Consider the following 16,437-nt stretch of genomic DNA (forward strand, 5'->3'; position numbering starts at 1 on the left):
TGCAAACATATGTGGTTACTGTGTTTACATATAGGCCATATATGTTACTTATAAGTTAACAGTTGTCTGTACGTATTGGTGTGTAATTAGTGTGTCTCGGTAGAGTTATATAAGTATTACTACCAATAAAAGGTATTCATTGATCATTTACTGAAATTTATATGATGATAAGCTATGGGTTATAGCACTGTATATAGCGCCATCAGTTTGAACTTAAGGTGGCATACTCCTATTATAGTCTACATCAATCGGCCCGAATGTTCTCTTGTCTCAGGAAAAGTGCCAGAAGCAATAGGAGAACACTTTATTTGTGATATGTTCTCAATCAGGATCTTGTGTTTTGTGGTTTGCATATGTTGAAGAGCATGAATGGAAGTACATGTGGTGCAAAACGTGGGTCAATTGAGGCAATTTTAGGCCTCCCAGGAGCAGCGTACGAAAATTGTTTACTACTGAGTGAAGAGGTTTGTTAACAAGTGACGAAAACTTCGGGTTCTCATAGCAAAATATCTTCACGGTCATGATACGGAAACTTGATGGTGCCATGAATCGCCAACTTGTCAGCTAACTAGTGATGGGTAGCGTTTAGCTAGTGAGAACTTCTATCTAGACTTAGGGACAACATTGCTTTTGCGATTTAGTGTGTGAGTCAATAGGGCTTTTTATAGGCGCATGCTACCTTATACTAAGGATAATTAGTGTGTAGGCTACTAGCTTATTGCTGTTTCCTAATCTAGCAAAGAATTGTTATATGAATCAAAAGACCAAGATGGCTCCTCTTCATATGATGGGAACATTGAATGAGCAAATTCTACAATAACGACTCATTATTGTTAGCCTAGCCTACCATAATAAACCGTGACGAAATATTGCGCCTATACTGATAACCCATGTAACTACGCATATGCTATACCACTTGAATATGTTTGTGTATATGTTCAAGGCTCGGTATCTCATGTGGTATTGAATCTGCATAGTGTACTTCAAATCATCAGATCACATACAATCGTAGTCGTTATTTCAATATTTTCATGACAACTATTATAGGGCAATGGGGATGCGCTGGGGGGGGGGGGTGGGAGTGGCTTGCGATGGGTATATAGCTCGGGGATCGCTCCCTCTGCAGAGAGCATCTCCATCTCAGCCTGAGCAGGAAAACTAAGTATGGTGGACGTGGTCATTATCCCGTACTATAGGCTAGCCTACTGTATAGTTCTATGCTCCATGAACTGGTTAGGCCTGCATAAACACTCTAAAGTTAATCTTTCCACGATGCGCCAATAAATATATATTAGCATCGTATGGTTGTCTTCACCTAACTCCTTCATAAATAAACACGACCGAAGGTGGCGAGTTAAAATTTACCATAAGTCAATCATCAATGTATATACCGGTATAGTTAATGACTTCCATATGCGAATAGCAATGAATTGTCGCTTATTTCCGAACCATTCTTGGAGGAAGCAAGATACCTGATTTCTCCAGTGTATATGACGGGCTGCCAGCATCACGGTGTATCGATATATACCGGATATATTCATTTACCTTTATATCGGATAAAATATATAGTATACTAACCAGTTGAAAATTGAGTATACACCAGTTTAATATCGACCTGTGACGATTTAAATCGTCAAATTTACATCAACATGTTCCAGTTTAACCGACATAGCCTATATGCATATCGATATACTGCCGATTTACAACCAAATCCTATATATTTGAATATTGGAATGTTGAATATACGACTGACTGTTTCGGCAGTTATCGATATCCTACCGACATTTAAAGTAAAATAAAAGTGATACAGTTTGAACTTTGTTGGGAATGCGAATATCTAGAAGGAGATGTATATCATAGCTCATATTTGAATATTTGAATAGTTTAATATGATTAATCGGTACCGTTACTACCGAATATATCGAACTAAACAAGTATTTGCATACTGAAATCGATATCTTTATAGGCCTAGAATTATTATTTGCCTCCCGTGACCCATTATAAATACTATACTGTTTGCGCCCGGTTACTAACACTGTCAAACTGTTCTGCTCTATGATTGGTCAATTGAAACAGATCCTTTCTTTTGTTCTTTATAGCTGCGCACCTTTATATTTTTAGCCAAATTTGATTCCTCGCCATCAAATTAAGGTAATTTCTTGAGTGGGCGATGAACTCTGTAATTTCCACGCAAAGCAATTTTATAAAATATCAAGGTGAATAGGTTAACATTAAATTAACCCCTACACGCCCACCTACCACCCTAGCGAATACAAGAAAGTAGACAAATTGTTTAAATAATTCCCGCAGCTGCTTACAACAAGTATATATACAGTATATTATGCGTATACTATATCCTATCGTTGTGTATACCTGTGTATAGCCAGACCTATGTTTTAATACTGCTGTATATCGCAACAGGAAACCTGTTGACTGCACGGAGCTGCCAGTCAAGTCCCTTACACCTGCAGGTTGAGAAGGGCACACACGGGGCGACATGGGAGACAATGGTTATAAAGTGAATGAGTCACATCTATCATAACATATATACAAATAAAGTTTCATTTTAGTCTTGTATTGTACCACAGTCATTGTATTGTGTGAGACTGGATCACGTGATCTTACCACATGTTAATAGGTCATGTAACGAGGCACTCGTATTCACATGTTCCCAATGTCGAGAATAAAAGATACAGACATGTTCGCACCTCACTTTACACCCTTGCCATGATTTGTTTACGTTATTCATCAGACTCGTATATATAGACGCCCAAGTTTGGTTTCCGAGGTTTCGTAAAAGAAATTGTTATTCGTGGTCTATTGTGAATCATCTAATAACAGTATTACTAAGAGTTAGGTTTACCTTGGTAAATGACGTAACAGTGATGAAGTTTATTTTTGGTCTGTAAAAGAGAAACCTTTGCATCTTTGTGGAACTTGCGTGCAATATATATATATATATATATAGTAAATCAATAAATCAATATATATATATATATATATATATATATATATATATATATATATATATATATATATATATAAATATATATATATATATATATATATATATCTGGCGGTTTGTCAGATATTCCAATTCTTTTTACCAAAAAGGAACTTGAAGCAAGCAGATGCATGTGATGTTATAAATGCACATTCGCAAAAACTTGTTTTGGTTTCCTTTATTTTTCACACAATTGATATAACCTTGGATCGGGTATCGCTTCCAACGCTATATATAAGTAATGTGAAATGCATCGAGGACCAATGAACATGGGTGGTGTGTATTCATATTCTGATGCATCCAACCGAATTCAAACTTTCCAAAGATTGGTATGTTCAAAACGCAAAGAAACGTCCCCCCCCCATCACCCCTCCTCCTCTTTTTTATTATCATTATTATATCTAGAAAAAGTACCATTAATTATTGCGGTCAACTTATTAGCATAGTTTTGCGCAATGCCTAGATGTATACATTCTATATCACTATAAATAATCACTTATTATTGTGGTTAATCAATAACATACCGTATTTTGGCGCAATACAGATGACCATTATGCATACTATAAAGTATCACTAATTATTGTGGTCAATGTATCGCATATCTTGGCGCAATGCCTGTAACCATTAAACATACTACATTACTATGAAGTATCACTAATTATTGTGGTTAATCTATAACATATTTTGGCGCAATACCGATGCCCATTAAACATACTATAAAGTATCAATATATACCAGCGTCAAGAGAGTGCCACGATAGCACTATAGTACCAAATGCTTAGATACAATCTTTAATCGGTACGTCATTGGAATAATTATATTATGTCTGTTTAAAATAAGCAATAACAATGACGTCTACAATAGGTACGGTACAGAGTCTACAGAAAAGTTACATCACTATATATAGGCAAGGATATAACACAAACATATGCCCCCTACATTATTAATTAACCCCCAGACGCATATAGGCCCATAAGGGCATCTTCAATTGGCTGATATAGAGAGTTAACAATGTTCTTTGAAAGTCATCAGTGTCAAATTAATCACATTCATCACAACAGCGATATACTGGTATGGACGCACGTTTTCTATGTGTTGCATGTTGTTTGCATTGTACCCTACAGTTCTTGCTATACAGTAAATGTATACCTATCTATTACAGTGATGGAAGCTGGGAGGGTGTCAAAGTCTACCAGTGTATACTAGACGTTTACAAATATGGATTAAGAACACGTTATATATATATATATATATATATATATATATATATACGTATATATATATATATAAATATATATATATATAAATGAATATATATATATATATATATATATATATATAGGCATATATATATATATATATATATATAAGTAAACCATACCACTCCAGGGAGCACACATGCACAATATTAAACAAAAAGTTTATGTGATATTTTCACGAATTTCCATTATAAGATTACCCAGTAACATCATAGCTCGATCTACCAGCGGCTCGCGCTTATCAACTTTTTTCTCCACACAACGAGTCATCACCTTGAAGTCTAAGCAAATCATATCATCGTTCGTAGAATAGTATATACACCCATGCATGAGTTAATTCCAAAGTAGAGTTATCTATCATAAAGATGAAAAAGTGCAGCATAAGCTAAAATAACAAAGTGTCACCTACCGTCTTCCTTTTGATTTTCCTCTGAAGTAGCCATTTTTTTTTAACATGAATAAATTTTCCGAAAAGATTGAGTTCCCAGTTTCTTCACAGAAATGTTAATATTTTCAAACCCTGTGGAATAGTTTTTGACCACTTCGCTGCACGTACAACAAACACACCGGTTCACTAAAGAGTTGTCGGGCAGCTAAAGCGTTTGAACTATTAAGTCTTTTCAGGCGGTGCATTGGAGCAGCTAGCGTCTGTTTGTACAGCGCATGCGTATTTCATGTGTTTGCGACGGTTATTATTCCATGGCAAAGATTTTCATGCAACAAAATAAAATTCGTTATTCTCGTTCAATTGAATGCCAGAATTGTTCTTTACAGCAAAGGATATAACAATAATAACATGAACATTATTATAATATAAATCGCAGATCATTGTTGTAATAACAGGTGTTATCATTCTAACAAAGAGAAAGGGGAAATCCTTAGTCGATAACTTTTAACCGTTTCGCGTGTTTCAATATGATATTAACGCAAGTCAAAGCGTTGCAATTGTATCTTTCTCTTTATACAGACCTGTTGATCATATTAAAAACTTGTTCGTATGCGTCGTAGGTCATGACAGAATAATTTCCTTTTCTATCATGCATATACATATTTAGTTAAAACCCCTTGTAATACATTCGCCAGACTGACTTCTAAGTGCCAGATTTGTTGCAGGTAATACTAATGTATGTTATACTACAGGCCAGGTCCTGTATAGGCGAGGAGAGCGCCCTATACCTCATAAACCAAACCAGCCTGAGTCGCGTGGTATTTCTGGCCTAGTTTTCGTTCAAAATATAAAATGATCAAATACCAGTCGAATTTGTACTTCTACCGCCCGAGGCAGAGATCTGTGGAGACGTTAACTGCGGTTGTTCTGCGTATAGCCAGGATGGGGGGCGGGAGGGGGGACTGTGGGGGTAGTAAGGGGGTACATGACTGGCTAAGCCAATTACTTACACTCCTCTCTCAAACTGAGATGGAAATAGGAATGTAAATATATAAAGGGATACCCCTACTCATCTGGGTCTCACCCCTTCCTCCCATTATAGTCTTTCCAAACTCTCTAAAAAAGAAAAAGGTCTCACGATTGAGAAACGTTACTCTATAGATGCACGAACTAGATGTTGTTGTCATGGGGAGAATGGAGTCTTCCCCCCCCCCCCTCTTCCTTGTCTTGCTCGTCCCACATTAGGTCATCTACCCCGGTTGTAAGCATACAGTGTCTTAGCATGGTCACGAGAGGAGATAAACGTCCGCCAACCCCTCCCCCCCCCCCACCCCCGCTCTTCCTGACCTTCGAAGAACAGAAATTCGAAGTGTATATTTCCATTTTAGAACCTATTTTACAATTAAGATCTTATAGACTAAAATGAAGCATTTACAAGCAGTCCTTTTGTTATATTCAGGATCGTAGCCATATTTTGTTGTCAACAGCATATACCTATATATTGCCAAGAGTGTATTTTACCGCCAATTATTCCAACAGGTCTTTTGATGAGTAATTTATAAATCTGTTGATTTACAGTGCAGTTGACCTCGGTTTCTACCTTGTTTTATCGTTTTTTTAAATTTCAGATAATTTTACAAAAGGCTGGCTATTCACGCGACGGATTGTATTGTCTTCTTTAACCATCAAGCAACCGTTCCGTCCCTATCAGACAATATCTGCATGGCAGCCTAGGGCTGAATAAGAATAGGTAATAAAATGGCATTTGCTTTTAAAGTATTATATTTTTAGAATGAACAAGGTATCTCTCTATCCCAGCTCTCTTTCTTTTTTAATTTTTGCTTTCTGCACGAGTGATTTCTTTAACTGTTTTTGCTTACTTTGTCACGGTTATTGTCAAGGTATATTTCATGGTATAGCACTGTGATGGATATTCGGTATAGTATTTATTCGGTGTCAAATGCGTCATCTTTACTCGTGGTTGACACAGCTGCACACATGCATGGTGATCTGATCATGTGTGACACAGGGTACGGTTTAGCACCGTAGGGTATATATTAAAGTTATAGCTAATCTAACCGGGTATATACGTATCGAAGTTCAGTCATGGAGTAAATATGTTTACGAAGGGTATGGACAATATGCCATCCCAGGCCCTTCCCACGATCGTCGCACCTCCACCACCACCGTCATCGTCCTCCACACCCTCACCCCCCCCCACCCCAGTCAAAAATTTCATTCACATCAGTGAAAGTGCACGTTCACACCAACTGGCATTATAGCTGTTTACGGTTGTGACTCGACTCGACGTTAAACTACGGATACCTATATATAGTTGTACTACTGCTTCAGATGTCAAAACAGAAGTTTTCGCTGTGCGTTGTCAAATACTGTACCTTTGATGGCCCGGATTCTAAGTAACGGACCGCCGCAGGAAGGTGGATAGTGAGTAAGGGAGGGTGGGTGGGAGTTGGAACGGAGACGTTAATTGGGAGGGAGAAGGGTGTTGGTTGGATGTTGATTTAGAACAACACCAGAAATTAGGGATGTTTTTGTAAGTAATGCGGACATGACGTATATGCAACTGAAGCAGCACGGCAATAGGAAATGCCGTAGTATTTAATTATTTTGATTGACCTTATGGACAATTTGCCATTGAAGACTACTGACTGCAAAACTATATATATATATATATATATATATATATATATATATATATATATATATATATATATATATATATATATATATATATATATATATATATATATATATATATATATATATATATATATATATATAAACCGTGTGAACGTAATTCTCACTTGCACATTATCATTTTAACTCTGCTCTGCGTCGATAACTGATAAATATCGTTTCAGGTTATGTATGACAACGTACGTTGCACTTCAAATGTGTGAATTTATTACATCAACTCTCGACTTGCCTCAGATAAACCATTCCCATAGAGTAGCTTGACACTTTTTTTACTGAAGAAATATATCACCAAATGCAAAAGGAGAAGACAAAATAAGAAAGACCCAACAAAACAATGAATATTTCCCTAAGAAGAAGGGGGAAAAATTGATTTTCTGTCAATTGCATTGACATCCCTGGCACCGACTTCTGATAAACGTATAACTACACAACTCGTCACTAGTTCTCGTCACGTGCGGCCAAATTGATTTATTGGTCAATTTTCATTAGAAAATCATATTTGAGCAGACGTCAAACGATGATATGAATTTTTTGCAGCTAAATTATTTTTGGCTCGAGAATTGTTATTTATTGTTTTAATGTAACGGTTATATATAAATATATATATCTTGGAGGTCGCTGAACTTCCCTGCTAGATGCTAATAGCTCAAGGCTATTTTTCAAAAATATCCCTCAATTTTCTCAATCAAGAATTTTTTAATAACTCTATACAGATAAAAAATGAATTAAAGGAAAGATATCCGTGAAAGTTGGAAGACTATATTTAATGTTCATTTCTCTCTTTTTGTTTGTATTCAGTGTTGTTGAAGTGATAAATAGAAAGTATACGCTTACGGTATATCATAAATTTGTCATTTTAAATTGAATTAAGCGTAGATAGCGAAGAAACAATAAACTTTAATAATTTTCAAAAAAAAAAAATCGAATCCCTTATTTTTGGGGAAAATAATTTCCTCTCGGTAGCTTTAGTTAATATTTTGGTAATGTTGAATTCATATTAATTGATGTTTTTTTTGTTTCCATGAGAAGCGGCCTACAACAGAGGGACGGGTGGGTGTGTGGGATTGGGTGTGTAAGTGTGTGTGTGTGTGTGGGGGGGGGGGGGGGGTTAACCGATGGTTAGTAAAGTTTTAACCCAAAGGAGAATCCAACTGGGAAAGAGGTATTCCGGTGATGATAATGTGATACTATATCCAGACACAAGTATTGTAAACAAGACCAGTTTTTAGAGAAGACATAAACCCAACGATGAACGTCAACTTATACGTTAGCGATCTCTGTAATAAACAACTCCTCAAGTAGCTTGGGCCTTTAAGTCAAATTTTACTTATGTTCGGGACCTATCCTTGATGAACAGTTATGCCTGAGGGATGTCATTTTGTAAATAGCCTATGTGATGCCTTTGTGTCACTGGGATGTTTTTTATGTTTAAAGGTAGACACGTTAAACAGTGTTAAGACCATCACTACTTTCATTTGGCATTTGAAAAGTCCACGTCCATTATAGAAAATAAAAAATATTGAAGTACATGCATGTGGCTCAATGATGTCATATTTAAACTTGATCAAATCTTCAGCCTGGTGCATGAATGAACATTAAAATCAAGTGACAATCGTGCGACAAATAGATGGCGCTATAACAGAATGAAGCTACTAAGTTAAATTCGTGAAGTCAATGCCAAGGCCCCCATTACCCGCATTAAGTTCACTCTAATTTGCACAAACCGTGTTGGTGTGATGATTTTCTGAACTTGAAATTACTTCATACTATTTTAAAAATTTAATATTAATTAAAGGAGAGAAGATTTTGCAGTTTATTTAAGGATGAATAGGACATGAATCGATACAGAAATTTACATTTTCCATCGATCGATATGGCGTGCAGCATATGGAGTGGACAAGAATGTTTAAGTCAATAAGTTGTTGTTTTGTTACTTTCATGGTTATCGACTGCATCAGAGGAACATAATTCCACAAACTATAACATTGACTGCATTATGTGGGTCAGGCCTTGCAATTATTATCTCGTAAAAAGTCCTCTTTTTCCATCTATAAGTTGTTAATATAATGCTCATCGCCTACGTCATAAGCAAGTGCCCTTATTATTGCAGAAAGTTCATCAAGTTTCTGAACTGAAGGATTAGTCAATAGCTACAATAATGTTATCGAAGTCCTTTTTTTACAGAAGGTCGCCGGTATTGTATGTATGTATGTATGTATTTTAGATCCTCCTGCAAGCAGGAACTCGCAAAGAAGCCATCATTGGCTTATCAAAGCCGCAACTTAGATTCATATTTAACGTCCATGATTATGAATTGTCAATTGTCAATCACTCTGTAACTAGACGACATATACATTAATCTTGGAGTGACTCGAACTCGGGACCTTATGATTGAAATTTGACCTTATGATTGAATATGATTGAATTGAAATATTGACTCAAGACAATACTGAATGCATGCTATAATTTGAAAAAAGTTAACAAGGTAAGTTCTTGCAGGAGGCTCAGAGCTGCCAGGCCCAAATCATTTAATCAGACAGTCAGAGTACCATGATATAAGTTAAATGTTTCAGTCATGTAGTTAAAAAAAAAAGAAGCTTCATGGAAGGTATAAGGCTCATGTTTGGAAACATAAATGAAAACGCGAACCCACTGGGCCAAGAACCAAGTTTAAGTTATGTTCAAATAGTTAGATAACATTTCTAGTTGCAGAGTGTAAGAATAAGCACAGTGTACGTTATTTAGTAAAGTTCAATAAAAACCCAGACGCGCAATGTTGCAAGATCTCCGAAGTCACTTATCAGTCTGACACGACAGTTATATCTCACACAGAATCATTAAATATAGAATAGGCTTATAGGAGATTAATTGGGGAGGGGGGTTATAGGAGATTAATTGGGGGGGGGGGGCAAAAGGGGAAGATTGGCGGGCTAATAAAGCAGGTCCTTTATCAGTCAGAGATTAAAGGATTTTCTTTATTTGTTGTAGATTTCAATTACAAATGTCCTGATTATGACAAATGCACAAACTCTGAAAAATTCACACGTTTACGTACTTGACTACAACCGAGACGCCTGAATCTCTCAACCCAGGCCAAGTTTGTTATTTCCACTTTGAAGGTCTCTTGTCAACCCCCTATATAAGCCTACTTTCCTGTAATTTGGAGACGATGTTTGATGTTTAATCACAGAACAATCGCAAGCTCCAGTCAGTTCTTTATAACATGGAGAGATCTATGGTTCAAATAATGACATAAGAGTTTTGTTCTAGAAAGATTTACGATTTTCCCAACTTCATTTTACCCTCAAAGTTCACGAATCCAAACCGTATATGGTGCATCATCTCGAATAAAATTAGTATGAGCTTGATAAAAAAAGAAGACTGCGTGTGACTCTATTTATGAGACACCTATATGTTCTTTTGGGAAAGTCTTGTACAACGCACCTTGTCTTTTCCCTGGTTGTCCTTGGCTCGTGAGATTTTTCGTCTGTTTTTGAGATTATTGTACTTTTCAAAATCCAAAGTATCCTTTTATAAGCCTATAGTCAGTAGGCCTTGTCATATGTTTGGTTTAGCTTGATGTAATACACCGATTCGAAGTGTACAACGAAACTGTGTGCTATCTTCAACTAAATTTCACGACAGGATCGGGGAGAAGGCGGTATCGCATGTGCAAATTAAACTTACGGTCTAACTTGGAAGTACAGTGAAAATATGTAGATGATTCCTGTTTAGCTCTTCTCCTCAGATTTTAATATTTGCCATAATTCATGGTTATTTAGTTAACTCTCAATATGTACGACGATATTATAGAGTCAGAGGAGAGTGACTTATGTGACTGGCAGTTGCCATTGGCGTTTATGAAGAAACGTCATATTGAGAAGATCGAAGGTGGTACGACAACAGAAACACAATCATGGAGAATGAAAGAGAGGGTAATGACTAACGTAACTTACACAGTGTTGACTAGCCTAGGCTATCACCTTTTGTGTGAGCATATAAACCTTACCCCTAGCATGTGTTAGTAATTGTCCCCTTGGCCAATTTGGAAAGTTGAATTCAAGCCATGGACAGCCACCACACAGTATATGTCCAACATAGGTTAGGGCCTTCTACTGGTTCTAGGCCATAGGCATTTACTATTGTTGTTACTTGTTGTTACTGTTGTTAGTGGAACTCTTATTCCTTAAATCTCACTGATGACCGAAAGTTGATAATACAAGGCTATGGTAAACAATGTATTGCTGTTCTTAAAATGCTGGAAATGTGTGAGTTGCGGGGTATTCTGCAATTGCTGCATGTTCTGTTACTGTGTTAGGGTTCCTCCTAATACTATTTAGTAACAGTAGGCCCATACAATATGATATAGAGCTGGTCTAGCTGAGCTGGTGCCTCCTAATCCTTCCCCCAACAGACAGTTTGTGAGCCTTCCCTGACCTGAAAAATTGCGTCATACTGAAAATGAATTCATTAGTAATAGAGTACTTAACTTTAAGAGCTATCACTACTGGTTTAAATTGTGCATGGATAATAGATTCAATAAAAGTGTCTACAAAGCTGTGAATATTATACCTGACTTTGTAAAACACAATTGGCAAGTGTTCATCCTTGTTTAACAAGGTACAGATGGCTAATCAGCCTTAGGTACTTATCAATCGTACAAGAGTCACCACATGAGTAATGACTTCATTTGTCAGCAAAGCATTACTGGATCTGGCCAACTAGTTATGCAGATTGTAATTCAAGAGAGCATGCAACTGCGACGTCACTCATTAATCATTTTAATAAGTAACTCACCATTTTCCTGCAATATTCGGCCCGGGATTGCCCTTTTTGTGGACAATAATAGCATATATACCAAGTTTGAAGAAATTCTGATATTGTGGTGGATTTATATTCACTTTCATTGGGTGATTTGACATGAAATGACCCATCATCACAATATAATGTCAAGTTTATTGAACAATTTTATACCCAACTGATATGACATTTGCAGCTAGTGAAAAAAAGCCTTGTGGAGCTTTTCTTCTTAGTTTTCAGAGTCAGCTTTTCTTCTTAGTTTTTAGAGTCTAGTTCTGAGGAATTGTGTATTTCTCTTAGTCTTTCGAGCCATAAAGATTGACACGTGGCAGTCTATACGAAATCTAAAAGCGTCAAACATATAATTTCGATCACACCACTTTTTCCAGCTTCAAGTTTTATTGTTTCACATAAAGACCCTATGGTGATCGCAGCTTGCAACACACAGCTCCAAGCTTGTGAACTTGGAATTGATATTAATTGGTCAAGTTTAACCTGGCACCTCTATAAGCAATTTCGCCACAATGAGTTCATGTTGGATTCTGCTCGATATTAGACTAATTACTGCTATTCTTATTGCTGTACTCTCGAAGTGCTTGTACTCTTGAGTTGAGTCAGTAAAGTCATTCGAGCACTTTTAAATATCTATGTGAAGTTTATAGCGCCTTCTTCTCCTCTACAGATGAAGACGGTGAGTGTTGCATTGGTGCTCTGCCTTAATGTCGGTGTGGATCCTCCAGATATCATCAAAACGTCGCCATGTGCAAGACTAGAATGTTGGATAGGTGAGAATTATCCCCGTTAGTTTAGATGGGGACTGACAACCGAGAACAACAACATTACCTACCGTAAAATGATGCTGCTGTCATCCAAATGGGACATTTTGTATATAAACCAATATATTCAAGATAGAGGAGTACATATAGTGCAAAAGAAACATACGTCAGCATTGTTATGAATGCAGGATTCTACTTCCGGGGACACAATGTCCCAGGGACCCAACTCTTTCTTTTTGAGAAACATACCCCAAGTACACACACTCACAACCAGGCCTATGCAAACATTCCAAAATATATAATTGTGTAAAAGTAAGTTGGCCTGACGTTTCGATCCTAACAGGATCTTCTTCAAAGGCTAAATGACAAGTAACAGTAACAGAAGGGACAAAAACACGCACAGAATACAGACAGGTTAATGAGCATGATGAACACAAAGAGATAGATGTAAGGGGATTAGTAGACAAGGGATGGAGAGAAGACAGAAAGAAACCAACAGGGGAAGAGGAGAGGTGGGAGATAAACAGTGGAGGGACAAAAAGAGGATTAAGGCAAGGGGGTAGGGAATAAACTGGAGAAGGACAAAGACAGAAAGGTGTGGAGAAAAAAAGGGTGGAAGAGAGCTCTGAGAAGAGGAGTGATGGGGGGGGGGAACAAGGGGGGAAGGAGGGGGGACAGAGGAAAAGTTCGTCATGTCCTTCCTGAATGTTGAGCCCATGAGGTTGAATGGTGTGAAGGCGTTGCATCCACAGCCTCTCTCTGCTGATTCGTACTAGGTCAGGACGACTACCTAATGATGCCCTGTAGGGACATGTTGTTAATGGTGTGGTTGGGAAGGTTAAAGTGTTCTCCAACTGGGGTCTCAGTCTTCATGGTGTTGACTGTGGATCTGTGATCATAGAATTGCTTCTTGAGGATGGTTTTGGTTTTGCCAACATACTGGATGCCTCAAACTCTACAAGAGATCAGATATATGACATTAGTGGTTGTGCAAGTGATGTGACCCTTAGTCTTGTGTTGAAAATATATTATTGAATGAACAAAGCGCTTTCTTTCTTTTTAAACAAACAAAACCTCTTTACAAAAGAACCAAAATTTCATCTTATCTTACGGATATATTATATGCAAAATGCTAAACATAACAATCAACCCATGTTGCGATGCTTCTGTACAGAACTAACAACACTCTTGTAACAGAGATTTTCTTGCTAAAATTAGTCAATGTTGCTTTTCCAACTTTACCATGATTGGATAGGCTAATTGTGGTCCCTAACCCATTGTCGGAAAACATTCTTGCATCTTCAGGGCTCAATGAACACAAAGTGCATTGCTAGGTCAACTGTAACTATGAAACATTTACTTTTCCTTGTGTAAACATAGCAACGTTTGTACTAAAGACTATCATGATGCAAGTTTTAGAAATCCTAGTAACAGTACTGAGTGAATATTATATGGTGATCTCCTAGATGTTTTTAGTCAATACAGTAGTCGTTCAATGTTAATTAGAAAAAAAATCCTTAGCTTTATGACTTTTGCAAAATTTGCCGCACATTCTGGGTATTTTGGTATTTGTTTTAATAGGTACTTTGGAAATGTAGCTTGCTCTCCTAAAAGAGAGGTTAGTTTTTAGCTGAGATGGCACTCAAAATGGCATATAATATGTGTGCACTGCAAATGTATACTCTTGGCTATTTCTTGAATTCAGTGGGAAGTTGTCTCAGTTCCTCCAAATTATCATCAATGAGAAATGTTCTACCTGGCTCAGTAACAGGTTTATGCTCATTTTTTGAACAAATTCACAGTGGACCTCTTTCCTCTTCCCTAGATCCTTTAGCAACAGCAGCTCAGAAAGCTCTAGAGGCAATCGGTAGCAGTCTTCAGAAACAGTACGAAAGATGGCAGCCTAGGGTATGTACACGTTCTCTGACAGCTTTAGAAGCAGATTTGCAGTGTTGCCGAGAACAGCAGCTTGAAAGTCTCTGTAGCATGGCACGTTTCTTTTTGAGTGCAGGGGAGATATGGAAGAGGGGAGGGTAGGTGGGGTGGGAACTAGAGGGCTGGGGAGACATGGGGAGGGGAAGGTAGGTGGGGTGTAGATGAGGGAGGGAAAAGAGGGCTGGGGGACAGAATAGGGCATGGAAGAGGGATAGCAGTTATTTTGATCAAAACAAAACAATACACATACAAAATCAGTGGTGTATTGTACTTACCTTTGCTGCATTCATGGTAATGTCTGAATGCAGTCTGGATTAGTGGAGATCAGGCACAGAGTTAACAATTGTTTGTGACGCCTGACCATTAAAAGTAGAAACAAATCCTTCTCTTAAAAACACTTACCGAAAGTGAAGATTTGGTACTGCATACCTTGGAACAGTGCAGTGTATTGGTGTATGTTCCCCTCGTCTTCCCCTCAGCATCTCCCCACCTCCATCACCATTCTCTTCCCCTAAAATATCACTAGGATATGGTTACCCTAGCCCCCTGGTATTCAATAGCGGTGGTCACGACCCTTTTCATGGTTGCCGAAAACTTTTATAGGAAGGCCCAAAATTCATTGTACCAATCTGAGGGTCGTCAACCTTCCATTTGAATATGCTAAATATTAAAGATTTAGAATTTTTTTCCCAAGAAATGAAAATTCTAAATCTTTCTTTCTTTTTCAGTGAAGTGTCAGCAGGATCTTTGCCTCATTTGTCATCGCTTGCTTCCTATTTTCTTTTCTTCTTCTTCATTTTCACAGGCTCGTTACAAGCAGAGCTTGGACCCCACCGTAGACGAAGTCAAGAAGTTGTGCACATCGCTGAGGAGAAACTCCAAGGAGGAGAGAGTTCTCTTCCACTACAACGGCCATGGGGTACCAAAACCTACTACAAATGGTGAAATTTGGGTTTTCAACAAGGTAGAGTGTCATACAAAAAAAAAAATTCTGATACATAAATATTAAACATAACATGGTAGTTTTCTATATAATTCATAAATATATAATGTGATAAAAAACATTTTATTGTCATTCACTTCATGTCACAGGTCAATTTTGAAATTTTTGATGTTTTTTAAAGTAGTTGCCCAGCATAGTTTAATAGTTGTACGGTAGTAGTAGCGTTATGTAAAGCCTTAGCTGAACTGACCTCAATATTTTATGTAGTTTACAAAATTCCTTTCATTGGAATACAAAAGATATAGATATATAATACAAAATAAGATATGTAATACAAAATAAGATATATAATACAAAGTAAGATTTATGAAACAAAAGAATACAAGATATTGTTCCTGTTTGATCCTGTCATTGTTCTGTCTTGTGTCACGCAAAAACAAAAATGATCTGTTTCTCACAATGTGTACAGTAATTGGAGACTTCGTGTTATAACCAACAAAAGTGTGTACTTGCAATCCTTGGCTCATTACTACTTAGCGAGCCATTCAATGATTTAAACCTGAACAGAAATGTTGTTTAATTCCCACGAATGAGATGTGTGCTCTATCACTTTG

General features: G+C 37.2%; 2 protein-coding genes across 4 annotated transcripts in view; one reads left to right on the forward strand and one right to left on the reverse strand.

Annotated features, from left to right (window-relative positions):
* The window catches only part of LOC139960596 (uncharacterized), a 34,303-nt gene extending 29,432 nt beyond the window's left edge, over window positions 1-4,871 (reverse strand). Inside the window, exon 1 of the mRNA XM_071959064.1 lies at window positions 4,673-4,871. Coding sequence (XP_071815165.1) covers window positions 4,673-4,706 — 34 coding nt within the window. The 5' untranslated portion in view covers window positions 4,707-4,871. The remainder of the gene's footprint in view (window positions 1-4,672) is intronic.
* Window positions 1-16,437, forward strand: part of LOC139960595 (regulatory-associated protein of mTOR-like) — an 83,000-nt gene that overhangs the window by 23,990 nt on the left and 42,573 nt on the right. For 2 of the 3 annotated variants that reach the window (XM_071959060.1, XM_071959062.1), the window contains exons 1-4: window positions 10,986-11,304; window positions 12,852-12,954; window positions 14,771-14,853; window positions 15,686-15,844. In XM_071959060.1, coding sequence (XP_071815161.1) covers window positions 11,164-11,304; window positions 12,852-12,954; window positions 14,771-14,853; window positions 15,686-15,844 — 486 coding nt within the window. In that variant the 5' untranslated portion in view covers window positions 10,986-11,163. Of the gene's footprint in view, window positions 1-10,985; window positions 11,305-12,851; window positions 12,955-14,770; window positions 14,854-15,685; window positions 15,845-16,437 lie in introns of those variants that run through there. The other variant, XM_071959063.1, reaches the window with a different exon arrangement.

This window comes from Apostichopus japonicus, chromosome 19 (genome assembly GCF_037975245.1).
Source record: "Apostichopus japonicus isolate 1M-3 chromosome 19, ASM3797524v1, whole genome shotgun sequence".
NCBI classification, from domain to species: domain Eukaryota; kingdom Metazoa; phylum Echinodermata; class Holothuroidea; order Aspidochirotida; family Stichopodidae; genus Apostichopus; species Apostichopus japonicus.